Genomic DNA, 12884 nt, shown 5'->3' with positions numbered 1-12884 from the left:
AATCTGAAAATCAAATTGAAATAGATTGTTGACTAATCCTTCCAAATTTTATTTATTAATTTTGTAATTATACCAAATGAAATCCTCACAAGCTATTCTGATTGCTTGGCTTACCTCAATTTATATTCAAATCTCAATAAAATACATTTCAGCCTTTTCTTAATGAGATGATGAAAAATGCTCTGCTGTGGGAAGAGTAGGGGACACACATTCCAATGTTACTTACAGTCACCTGTTTGCTTTTTAATGTTGCTATTCAAATTGTATTTAACTCAGGATTAAAGTATAAGCTGACATATTTGAATAAGGATATCTTTAAGCTATGAGTTCTTAATTTTTTTTTTAAATGGCCAAGCAATTGGTTAATAGAGAATTTCAAACTTGAAGGATGCTGAATAACAAAGACATTGTACTACAGTTGATTAGATTCACAAAGCAAAATTTCATAAAGACCCATAGAGATAGTGGAGAGACTAAAGGTTGTGTATATTTTTGGCAGTGATGGAAGAGGAAGGGTCCTCACTTGTAAAGAAGTGGAGGTGCTGAGGGGCAGAGCAGAGGAACTTCCTTTGAGAACCTGCCTGGGACCATGCAGAAACAGGCAGTGCCTCTGGGGAGCTGCCAGTCTTGAGGAGAAGGGAGATAAAGCAGCAGTGGTGCCCTTCACAGGGACAGGGCCAAGGCATTAGTGGTGTTGGCTGGCAGTTTGTTGCCTATGTGCCAGACAGCACTCAAACAGGAGAGAGAATTCCCCATCCTCAATGGATGCACCATGTTATTAGGTAGCAAAGCTTTTAAATTTCAGCAAGAACTGGTGTGTGACTACTATTTACTCATAAGTGCATATCTCAGGTCACCTCTGAAGTTTTAAAGGGGTTTATATTTATTATTTCTGAAATGTGGACTTTGTATGCTTTTCAGAGTGGGTCTTTTTCACCAAAATAGGTGATTCATAATGACTTGACTTTGGTCAGATTTTTGAGATGGCTCTGAAGATAATTTTGAATTATCTGCATTGTGACTTTAAAAAAATACAACCCAAAAGAAAAAGGCTGCTCTTTAAATATAGGTGACTTTGTCCAAAATGAGATAAAGTACAAACTAGGTTTGTTTTCCCAGTTAATAAAACGTGTTGTTAATGGGACAGTGAGCAAATGCCACATTGACATGTTAGTATCTATCAGAGCAAATAAAAATCTACAGTTAGGCACAAGAAGTAAAAAACTCCCACACTGTAATAAAACTGTCACAGGATCAGTGTCCCCTGCTTTGTAAATAAACGTCTGCTTTGCCCTCAATATTTCTGTAACATCCGGAGACCATTATCCTGTGCTGGTGCTGTGGTTCATTGACAGTTTCACATAAACAGTTAAACAATAATTTGAAATGGAAAATATTCTGCCCATATTCTTTTATTCCTTTGTGGGGTTTTTTTCCCCCAAAATGTTTTTGTTGGTTTTTTTTTTTTCCAGTTGCTTTAGTAATTGTATCTTATTTTTTTGTTACACAGGAAAACACCGAACAGCTCACAAACCTCATTCAAAGCCAAAAGTATCAGACGTTTTTGAGATAGATTTTCCAGCAACTGGAAGTGATACAAAATCAATGGGACGGTTCCAGTCAGAGGAGGAACTTTGGGCTCGATTAGAAGAGCTTGAGAGACAGGAAGAGATTCTTGGTGAACTTGACAGGTATAGTACTGCTGTAGCACAGTCAGCTTTGGAGTTCAGGAAGCCGTAGGTGTATGCTTCTGTTTGTACACAGAGGATCTCACTGTAAGTGCAAATAGCTGACTAGACAGATACATTTAAAATTATAAAAGGTGGAAGAATGGTGGAATATGAGCAACCCATGCACTGCAAGGCCAGAGGTGCTAAAATCTGCCTCCGTGCAACCACAGCAGTGCAGCATTATAGTATTTTGTCTTTAAGATGATAGAAAAAGGGAAAGAAAAATCCATTTCCCACAGGCTAGAAAAATCCATCGTTTATAATGGAAGAGTTACACATTTAGTATTTAATGACATCCTTAGATCTATTCTGATCCTAAAGCAATGCATATGTCATTAGCCAGAATATCACAGTTTTGGTATTTCCAGGTCATATGGAAAGGACATAGCCATTCTTACAGAGTATAAAAAAGGTTCCACAATCTGGCTAAAAAAATAGAACCTGGGTAAAGAAAACTGTGTACAGGGTTGTTCATTGTTTTGTGTGCCCATGTAGGCACACAGGAGTAGGAATTGCCTCAGTTCACGTAGGTATTTTTTATTTCATAGGATGCCTGATACAGTTGAAGCCAATGGAGGAGATACATCCTCCTCTGAAGAGGAGAAAGAAGATAAGAGGACAGATCTGAATGGGACGTGTAGAGCAGAAGACTCTATTACTCAGGGCAACTTCCATAAAGAAGTAACAAATTCAGGCTTGTTTCATGGCCAAGTTAATGGCTCTACTTACTATCACAGTGACGATGAAGATGATGTAGATGTTGGAGATAACTCTGTTCCAACTATTTTTTTCTCTCACACCGTTGAACCTAAAAGGGTTTGTACTTTATTATTTTTATCTTTCTATAGAGAGATTGCATACAACATATATACCATATCTTAAAAAATTTTAGAAAATTTATAGTGCTAACTGTAGGTGACTTTTATTTAGATTTTTTTTCAAATGCTTGAAACCCACTTTTTAACTCCTGCTGATCTTCAAATTTATACCTTTCTCGTCTGTCTTCCAGCTGTTGTAAAAGCTATTATCCTGTCTAGGAACTTTAAAATGACTTTTTACTTACGAGCTCAGTTTTTGAGCAGAGTTCGAGTAAGCAAATTGTTCTACATTACTTGCAAACTCTATGCACATTGGTGCAAAGAAATGCACCAGCCTAGTGCAAGTGGTAAAGAATAGTCACACTATGGATATTATTATTCATATATTTGTTTAACTTATCCATGCTTCATAGCCCCCAGCTGCTTGTATAGGAGAATGTCAGAAGTCTGTTGGTCTGCAGCCTGGCGATTGTTGATTTTATGGTCTACACCATCATTTGTGTTCAATTTTCAGGTAAGAATAAACACAGGAAAAAATACTACTTTGAAATTCAGTGAAAAGAAAGAAGAGGCCAAGCGTAAAAGGAAGAACAGCAACGGCAACGGCCATGCAACTCCAGAGCTGCCTAACATCAAAACCCCAGCAGACATTTACCGGTGTGTAATTTATAGCATTGGCTCATGAGCTTTCCCCTTAGCAGACCTTCTCTTTTCATTTCAGTTCACCTATAGTATGAAACTGAGACGCCTGTTTCCTGAAAGAAGCACCTGGAAGTGAAATTTACTTCTTAAAAATGAAAATCTGTAGCTTCTGCATGGTTGCCGTGCTTTCATATCTATAAAATGTTTCTGAGCTTAAAATTACCTTTTCAGCTAGCAATTCACCATTTAGTTCCTTTATCAGAGCTTCTGAAATTGAGATGCATGTGTCAGTATGCATCATCTGCAAAAAGGAATACGGTTATGTATTCTGGTCAATTCCATGCCATTTGCTTCTGTGTTTGTTTTCAAACATAACTGACCAGATCTATCACTTGTAATACTCCTTCTTTCCCAGTTACTAATTGCTGGGTTTTGTCTGTTCCTTCCGGTGTATGAAGAATATACTCAGGTCTTTGTTTGCATAGTTTCTCTTACATTCTCTCTCCCTGACTTTAATCCATCACTGTCTCTGTTCTCCATAAAAAAGACCTGCTCACCTGTAGAACACTTGAATTCAGAGACCTTGAAAATCACTGTTGGGCTTAGAGACTGTATAAAATACTAAGGTGATGGGGGAGTTAAAACAAGTATTTAGGTTTGTAGAGATGACCGTATACATCTATTAGATTGGCTGATTAAGTGCACATTTGTATGTCTGTGTATTCAGGCACCTAAATATCTTAAAATACGTGTCACAAAGTGTGAAAAGATAAAACCCGTCCCATAAAATTACAGTTTCTAGGGCTGAAGATGAAATGAAGGGTTTCTTCATGGTGCTCTCTCTAAGCTCGGCAAAGGAACTCCATCCTCTGTAGCGATACATGAGTGTTCCCGTGAGTGCCTGGTGAACAAAGCTGTTAAGAAACAAGTAACACCTTTAAAACTCATCCGGCCTTTGAGCTACTCCTTTATAAGTTTGATAAAATTGGTACTGTCTTCTAATGCCACTCTTTCTCCTCCACCCACCCTTGACTTCTTTAAGTCATGGAGATGGGAGTACAAATATAGGAAGAGGCCCCTTTAACAGTCTACAGTCTGTTAATACTTAAAAAGTGTCTTCATGTTGGTTTGATCTTGAAAGATGATTTTTAATTTATTTTTTTTAAGTGAAAGCAGAAGATTATGGCACTTGTCAGGAAAAAGTGTCATCCTTTCCATGTGCTATGAATGTTTCAAGTATTTGTTTTATATTTGACGAGGACTTCATTCTAGAAAACCTTCTGTCATTGTAAGCTTCTGTTTTTCTGTAAAGAAACAACTCAAAATCATTGAATTTACCTTTCTGTAACTTCTTGTAACTCACACTATTCTGTTTTCTAACACTTTTCAAAAAAACTATATATTTTCTGTTGAAAGAGTGTAGCAACTTAATGCTTGAATAAAGGGCATAACAGTGTTTGCTCTGCAGAATTGATTCTTGTAAGTTGGTAAATAAAATGCCTCTAAAGGTACCGTATTGTAATTCTGCAGTGAAAAAGTTGGAAAGGCACATCATAATTAATTGTACAAAAGACAAAGGAAGATCACTGTAAATTTGTCATCTGATCCTGAAATGCTTTATTAAAGCTAACATTTTCCTTTATAGAGTCTTTGTTGATGTTGTGAATGGAGAATATGTCCCTCGTAAATCAATTTTGAAGTCTCGAAGCAGAGAGAACAGTGTTTGTAGCGATACCAGTGAGAACAGTGCTGCTGAGTTTGATGACAGACGAGGAGTTCAGAGGAGTATTAGCTGTGATGAAGCTACTCAGAGTGACAACAGCGAAGGCATACTGGAGGAAGAGGAGGAGGAGGGACAGCAGCAGCTACCAAAAAAGCTTCCTCCCTCTTCAGGGACATCTGAGGTACAGATTTTAATTAATTATTGATTGTTCGCAAGAATAAAACAGCAATTTAGTGACTCTAGTTGCCTATAACATCAGTTTGATTTCTTTAAAATAAATTTCTGACCCCTACCTAGTTTGCTTCAGAAAGACATAGTCAGGTGATGAACTTCTGTCATATGCATCCGAGGGACAGAGGGGAAGAGATGAAGTCAGGTGGCTTCCCAGAGACCTGACAATCTGTGCTTGGTAGTTGATGAGAGGAAAAGGTCGATTCTGTGTATAAACTGTGTTGCACAGCTACTAGACAGATAGTTTCAGGTGATGTTTTTAAGTTTTAAAATACACAAATATTACCTGAATTATTATTTGAGTTTGCCAAAGGCAGAGGAATTGCCTTGTAGAAGGAAGCATTGCATCTCCACTCATCCTGTTCCAAACTAGGGCCATTCATGATTCCAGACAAATCTGTTTTCATGTATTTGGAAAGTTCAGGGCTTCATCATAAAGGAAAGAGACTGTATGACAAAAAAGAAAATGTACAGTTGCTTAGTGACTAGGGAAGCACAGGCATTAAATGCAGCTGCTGCTCTGAAATTCATGGCATAGAGTATTCTTCGTTTTAATTTTGTAAGAACTTATGCTAATCTAGTTTTTTCAAACCAGGTAAAACTAGTTTTCAGTAGTTCCCAATGCAATGGGCAAGGTCAATGAAAACACTATCTTTAGAAAAATTATTTTTGACAATATATGAATTCCTCATAAAAGCTATTGTTTATCATCATTTTTCATACAAACAGCTACCGACAAATCCAGGCAGAACGTGAAGATTCATGGTGGTAGATCCATCTGTAGAGTTTGCACTTCGCATTTTATTCATCATGAAATGTATTTGCTATATTTTTATAATCATCTAAGTACACTTTAGATGTCACCCATTAGTCCATTTTCTGAGTATGGCATGATTATTCTCTACAATCTAATGTATTTTCTAAGTAACCGAAGGAGAGTGAGCAGAACACTTCAGTTAGACATGCCTTCTTGGCTGCTGCTGTTTTGCTTTTGGTTGGTTTTGTGGGTGTTTGAAATGCATTATTTCTCCATTACCATTTGCAGCACACTAATCTTTTTGTTTTGTTTTGTTTCTAATTTTACTACTATCATTTTAGGTTGTATTTTGCCTACCTGTTTTTGAAAATGAGCGTGTTGTTAAAACACTGCAGTTTAGTACAGGGACGGCTTTAGGCAGATTTTGGCTACTGGAGCAGAAAAAAAAGCACTGCTTTTTTTGCAAGTCCTGCAAGAAAAGAATGGCTGGGGTTTTTTTGCTTTGTTTTTCTTGGTAACTGAGTTATGAAAAAGCAGAACTAAGCATAGTTAATAAATCTGGTGTGCATTCCTTTGTGCCTAGTATGAGCATCAAACCTGGGATCTAAACTACTTCCTCTTGTCTGTACCCATTCAGTCTTCTGCTTTCCATGATTTGTTTGTAAATATATTTATGAAAAGTAGTTCCAAGTTACTTTTTTTTCCAATGTTTTTGAAGAATCAGGGTAATTTCTTAGCTAAGTTAAAAAGGATTAAGTAATGTAATTGGCTGCATATAAATTATAATTTATAAACATTAGATGTTGTAATGAGACTTTCTATAGGGAAAAACAGTTGGAACCAAGTGTGCTGTTCTCTTAAGTATAAATTGCTTTCACCATTTTTTGATCATATTTGGTAAGGAGCAAAGAACAAACAAAATATGTGCCTGCCAATTTGAATGCAGTGTGTCAGCTTGATGCAATTAGAATATATTAAGTCATAAAATATGACGTATAGTGGAAATGCTGACATACTCCAACCTTGCAAACTGAAACTGTATATTACATCATCTGTTTTATTTCTTGAGCATATGTCAGTGAGGAAGCAAATTTTTAGATCACTTATGCAGTAGGAATGAGATTAAGTAGTACTTTTAAGACACTGTCTTTCAGTCATCTTTGAACAAGCTATATTTTGAGGTTAATTACAATTTGGTTACTTATGCAAGGAACAATCATTGATTTAAAGATATTTCTTTACTTTTGATTAAAAGAAATAACAATCCTAATCAGGCTAATATAGGGTAATGACCTTATGGGCATAGCTCCACATTTGCATTTTATTAGCTCATTTTGAGTATTCTCTTCTGTTGTAGGCATTTTCCGGAACTGTTATAGAAAAGGAGCCTTTGTCTCCCTCCTTAATACCACACCCAGTCATCGCTCACCCAGTCCTGCCTACCATTCTGGAGCGAAAATCAGAGGAAATTTTGTCTGAAGCATCAGAAGAAACTACCAAGAGGATTTCAAAATTCAAAGCTGCCAGGATGCAACAGACTAACTAGGTCCTGCCTAGCAAGCAGAAACTGGAGTGCTTATGACTAGTTTTTGTTGAAATTCTCTAAAACTATCTGCGTTACACCTAGCTAGTTAAAAGGGTGTCCTCTGTTAATTTGGCATTAGTTATCTTTTAAACATTTATTGACAACATTAAAAAAAAAAGAAGTTCAGTGTTTGAACACTTTAAGTATTCATCTTTTGTCGATTTCCCTGTGTGCTGTCAGCACCTTTGTGTATGTTTGCCTTATGATAGCAGCACTTGAGTTCTTTTTCAAAAACTGTTCCTTACATACATTGTTTTTGTGTTTAAGCCTAAATACAGGCAGTTTCATGCCAGCTGTGATGTTCTACATACCATATGGACCGTTTTAAGGAAACTTTTCACATTTCAAATAGATTCTCCAATTATATCACATTACTTGCTTTAGCATTTTAAGACATACTTGTATTCGCATTGTTGTAGGTTTTGCAACTAGGTGTCTGGGTTTTTTCCTTCTTTCAAACCTCTCTGATATCTCACTGTACAGATCTATAAAATGCTGGGTTCATGTACATTGCAGGGAAGTTTCTTTGATGGAAAAGGGTATTTTGTAAAATTAAATTTTCAGTAAAACTGTGAAAGTAGTGTGGGTTTTGTTGCTTTACTACTAATTTGGAAACAACACTGAGAGGTTTTTATTTTGAACTTGCATTTGTAGCTTGAAGTGTTTACTACCACATGGACATAAAAGCAGTCCATTCTCCTCTGCCATTGTGTTTTAACCTCCTGCTAATGAATGTCCATGGAAATTGAATGCTCTTAAGGAGAGAAGCATAAACTCTGACTCTGATTACAAAATCTCCCAGTTCTTTTGTATATTCAGAAAACATTGTAATTGTCTTGGGAATGCCCAGAGGGAGTCAGCACTAAGGGAAAATGTCTTAGTGCTTCAACTTTATTTCAAAATGCAACAGCACTGCAGCACTCAGGGTACAGTTTTGTGTCTCCTTCTCTTGACTGAGAGCAGTCCTGACTTTAGGAGTTCTTTCCTGCTCAGCAGCTCCTGCCTGTCTTCTGCCCATCCCCTCCCCTATCCTGACACAATTTTTATGGGGCCCACCCCTTGAATAATAACAGGTAGGGAAGCTGGGTTTAAAAAAAAAACTACTGGGTTTAGGTTTGGTTGTTGTTATTTTGTAAATAGTTGTGCCTGTGCTTTCTGAAGCTAGCAGTTTCCTGATCTCTTTCTCAGCGTTTCTGTCAGCTCACTTAAAGTGGTAATGAGTTGAGCAAGGACAAAGGGAATCATTAGCAGAGGGCATAGGGAGCTGGAGTACCTTAAAATTATGTTACTCTCCACTAGACATCATCAAACCACAGCCTAAAAAGTGAGGCAAAAAGACTTGGGAGATGTAAGGAAGGAATTTTTTTGGCCACAATTCTGTGGCTGTGTAAACACACAAACATGCAGCCTGAGAGCCTCTGGTTTTCCAAATCTTGGCCATCCTTGAGCAGAGCATCATCTGATGCTGTGTCCTCACCTTCCCCTACAATAACAATGCCTTGCACTCAGATTCTTTGCTCTTGCATCACAGCAGATGATCTCATAGTGCAGCTTCATGCATTCAGGTAGAGACACCAACTCCTGTTTTTCAACACTTTTTCCTCTCTGCATAAAACTGAGGTGGAGGCATTTGGACTTCCTTTTCTAGGGTGACACTTAAAAAGGCTGCACTCCGTCTGTTTTCTGCTGTGTCTTTGGCAAGGTGGCATGGGCAGAAAATGCTGGCCAAGGTGTGACAGCAGGAAGGGGCTGGTAGCTGGGGTCCCAGGGAGCAGCCTGCCCAAGCCGTGGGGCTGCATTTTCCTCATGAAATGGAGCAAGTTGTGCTTTGATGAAACAAAAGGGAAAGTTGTGCAGCCCTCCCATGCCCAAAGCTTGCTGGCTGGGAGGGGGTAATCGCCATTCTAAATGTATCCTGAGAATCATGATGAAAGTGTTAATGATTAACTTGATTCATGCTCAAATGTGAATTTTTTTTTAAAGCATATTGCATTAGTACTAAAATAAGCCATCAATGCCAGTCCACCCTCTATTCACGGCTAAATATTTAAAGGAGGTTATTTATAGCTTCTTTAATGAATTCTTGGCTAAACAAAATGAAATTATGTCCTAGAAAAGTAGAAGCTATTTTGTAACCAGAACAGTGCAACTGTAAAATATAGTTCCATGAATATGTATTTTAAATAACAAGGGGTTGAGATCCAAGACTACCAGACATGGGTAATTAGAGGGAAAAGGAAAGAAAGAGAGAGAGAAACCCCTTTAAAAAGATTTATTTAGATATCTTCTGAAATACTTCCCACATCTAGTTACTTCAACAAAACCAAATGCCCCTTATCACATTGATCAGTTTCAAATCAAAATGAATTCTTTGCTTGTTTTCCTTCCCCTCCTTCCTTTTTTTTCACATCCCTGCTCACAGGAAAAAGTAGGATAAATGCACCTTGGGTTTTAATGAATTACAGCCTCAGTTCAGGGAAGCATCCTTACTCAGGAATGCACTTTGGCATGTGCTTATGTCTCAAAGATTTTGCAAAGAAGAATGGATTTAACCACATGCTTAAAAGTAAGCACATGAGTGTTTTCCCTAATAGGGAGCCTGAATATGTCTGTGCCCTTTTTGCAGTATATTTCATTGTCAGAAGGTCTGCAGGCTGGAATGGTGCTTCATCTTTGGTCTCTCCACTTGGGCTTTACCAGGAGATTCATTGTGCAGTGCCTATAGCAAGAAGAAATGGCTGTAGGATTTCTGGAGAATGTTTGTAAATGCTAAAAAAAAAAAAAAAAAAAAAAAAAAAAAAAAAAAAATTAAAAAAAAAATCTCCAAAAGCAGATGAAAACCTAGATAGTGTAAAGATTTAAATCTTTAAATCTTTAAAAAGATCACATGAAAGCCCATCTTGTTGAGGACTTTGGCTTTTTGTGAGCCACTGAATCGAAGAAGTGGCAGTAGATAACCACCAGTGCACGGATGTAGCAAACACAAGGATGAAGCAATGATGCCCCAAATTTGAGGCAATGTAGTGGTCCTGATGGTAAATTAGTCTGTCAATATGAGTGGCTTTTTGCCCCTAATGCTGCAGTTGGAGGTTTTATTCACTTAAATAATAAGGGTACAGTTTAATCGATTTCTGAAACACCCTTGATGGCTTTTTCTAGTGCTTGTGGAAGGGCTGATCACATCAGGGGAGTGTTGCCTCTATGCACGGGGCTGAGGAGGGTGGGTTTGGTTCTTCTCGGTGATCCCTGAGACAGTTTGCATGTCCTTGGCAGGAAGGATGTGGCCTGCCTGGGGTTGGGCTGGGTTTGGCAGCAGGTCACTGAAGTGGCACAGGAACATGTGGTGTTGGAAGGAGCTGTGTCCCCGGCCCCGTCCCGGCATCCCCAACCCTCCCGGGCACAGCCGAGCAGCTCCAGCTGAAAGTGCAGTCAGGCAGAGCTTCACAGGCAGGTGGAAACACAGCAGGAGAAAACAAGGAGGGAAGACATCGCTGCACAAGAGGTCTTTGGTCCAAAATGAGTGGTTGCACCTGCCTGCACAGGCACCGCCTGTGTTCCCCAGCCACGGTGCCCCACGCAGCCCTTTGCAGGGCCATGATTGCAACAATTAGCGCTGCAAATTACCCGCTCCCCTGCAGCCCTTATGGGGGGCAGGCTTCACTCTTTCATCTCTGACTGCCCACCCAGTACATTGAGCTCCTGCCTGCACCCAGAGCAGGGCTGGGGGGGCAGGGGCTCGGGGAGCTGCAGGGAGAGCCGGTGGCATCGCTGGTGGCATCGCGTGTCCAGCACTGGCCGGGGAGAGCGGAGCCTGGGATGACTGTTCGGAGGTAAACTGGGTTTTTTTCCTTCTCTCTCCAGTAAGACGAGTTGCATTTAGCGCTTTTCATTGCTCACTTAGAGCATCTAAAGCTGCAGATTTTTGTACGTTTCAAGAGTGTCTAAACCAGCTGTTTTAGCTGCTCGTTTTAACAAAGTGATTTATGTTGCAAAAAATGAGCTGGGATTAAAAGAAATCAGATGTGTGTATTTGGTATGCAGTATTTTTGTATTACAAATAGCTCCGTTCTAACCCACATTAACCCCATGATATGTGAATTTTGCCAACTCCCGCTGTGTCTTTTTAAATCAAATCCAGTAAATCACTCCGAGTGTTCTAATTTCTAAACAAACTGGGGCTTCCCATAGAACCCCGTTCAAGCACCGTACGCCGAATTAAGGCAGCCCAAGACAAATGGCGCGGCCCTTGTTTGATGGCGGGTTCGTCACCGCCCGGCGGGGCCCCTCCAGCCCCGCACCGACCCGGCCAAGGGCCCCTCAGCGCCGCCCTTCGCGCTCCGCCGCTCCCTCGCGCCTCCTCACGGGTTTTCCCGCCCAGCGGGGCCGCGCGCGCTCCTCTCCCCTTTTCTCCCTCCCGTTGCCCCCTTTTTTCCCCATCTCTCCCGCACCCCCTCCCGCACCCTCCGGTGCCCGGCAGCCCCGCACGGCCCGGCCGGTGCCTGCAGTGGGCGGTGCGCGCCGGTAGGTCGCAGCGCTGAGCAGGAGCGAGAGCGGAAAGCTGCCAGTCAGTGCGGGTAATTTATTATTCATTTCTGTTATAGGTGGGGTGTGCAGACAGTTACAGTAATAATTACCAAGACTAGAGTGTTTCCTAGGCAACGGGTTTTCTTTTTTTTTTTTTTCTTTTTTTCTTTTTTTTATTTATTTATTTCTTTATTTCCCCCCCCCTACCCTTCATTCATGCTGTTGCAGAGTGTGCCTGTAAAGCATGACATTGCTGTATTCGGAGGTTTGTTGCCCTCCTGCTGCTCCAGGTTTGAGGTTAGTTACAGCATCATAAGGTGCTCTCAAGCATAAAAAGCTCAGGCTGGGATTAAAGCACGCAGGGAATGCTATCACTGAGTCTTTCCTTCTACTGTTTCACTTTTAAGTAACAAGGTTATAAAAATGCAAATGCCATCTCGGCGTTGTTAATAACTAATATCGAGAAGAATTCCTGCAAGTTGTAAAACATTTTTTTTTTTTTTTTTTTTTTTTTTTTTTTTTTTTTTTGTAAACAAAACCGAACCCAGGTGAGGTGGCTCCTTGTATTTTATGATGGTCTCGTGCAAATGTTATTTGCAAAGAAGGGGACTTGCAGCTTGAGCCAGCCTGCCAGTGTTTGGCGTCATAAATCAATGGGAACTGCTCCATGCAGCTAATGATAAGGTGGTATTTGTTGTTTACCCTGCTTTATGGTAATGGTTCGTGAGGAGGAGGGTGCCGTGTCCTTCCTGAAGGAGCAGGAGTAATCCTTGATGTGGTAACAGAGTAACAGAAACCACATCTATTATCAGAGATCTATAAATGAACCATATTATCCAATGTTTTTAGGCTTACTAGAGCGCTCGTTTTCAGA

The 12884-nt window shown here is 39.8% G+C and overlaps 3 protein-coding genes across 6 annotated transcripts in view; 2 read left to right on the top strand and 1 right to left on the bottom strand.

Annotated features, from left to right (window-relative positions):
- The window catches only part of URI1 (URI1 prefoldin like chaperone), a 42076-nt gene extending 34013 nt beyond the window's left edge, over positions 1 to 8063 (top strand). For all 4 annotated transcript variants that reach the window (XM_071756803.1, XM_071756800.1, XM_071756799.1 and 1 more), the window contains 5 exons: positions 1511 to 1691; positions 2279 to 2546; positions 3063 to 3205; positions 4836 to 5094; positions 7259 to 8063. In XM_071756803.1, the coding sequence (XP_071612904.1) occupies positions 1511 to 1691; positions 2279 to 2546; positions 3063 to 3205; positions 4836 to 5094; positions 7259 to 7447 (1040 nt within the window). In that variant the 3' untranslated portion in view covers positions 7448 to 8063. The remainder of the gene's footprint in view (positions 1 to 1510; positions 1692 to 2278; positions 2547 to 3062; positions 3206 to 4835; positions 5095 to 7258) is intronic.
- Positions 1 to 12884, top strand: part of POP4 (POP4 homolog, ribonuclease P/MRP subunit) — a 377629-nt gene that overhangs the window by 183712 nt on the left and 181033 nt on the right. The window lies entirely within an intron of this gene.
- The window catches only part of C13H19orf12 (chromosome 13 C19orf12 homolog), a 252445-nt gene that overhangs the window by 141263 nt on the left and 98298 nt on the right, over positions 1 to 12884 (bottom strand). The window lies entirely within an intron of this gene.

The sequence above is a fragment of the Heliangelus exortis genome, chromosome 13, assembly GCF_036169615.1.
Source record: "Heliangelus exortis chromosome 13, bHelExo1.hap1, whole genome shotgun sequence".
In the NCBI taxonomy this organism is placed as follows: domain Eukaryota; kingdom Metazoa; phylum Chordata; class Aves; order Apodiformes; family Trochilidae; genus Heliangelus; species Heliangelus exortis.
This window is presented reverse-complemented; position numbering and strand designations above follow the sequence as displayed.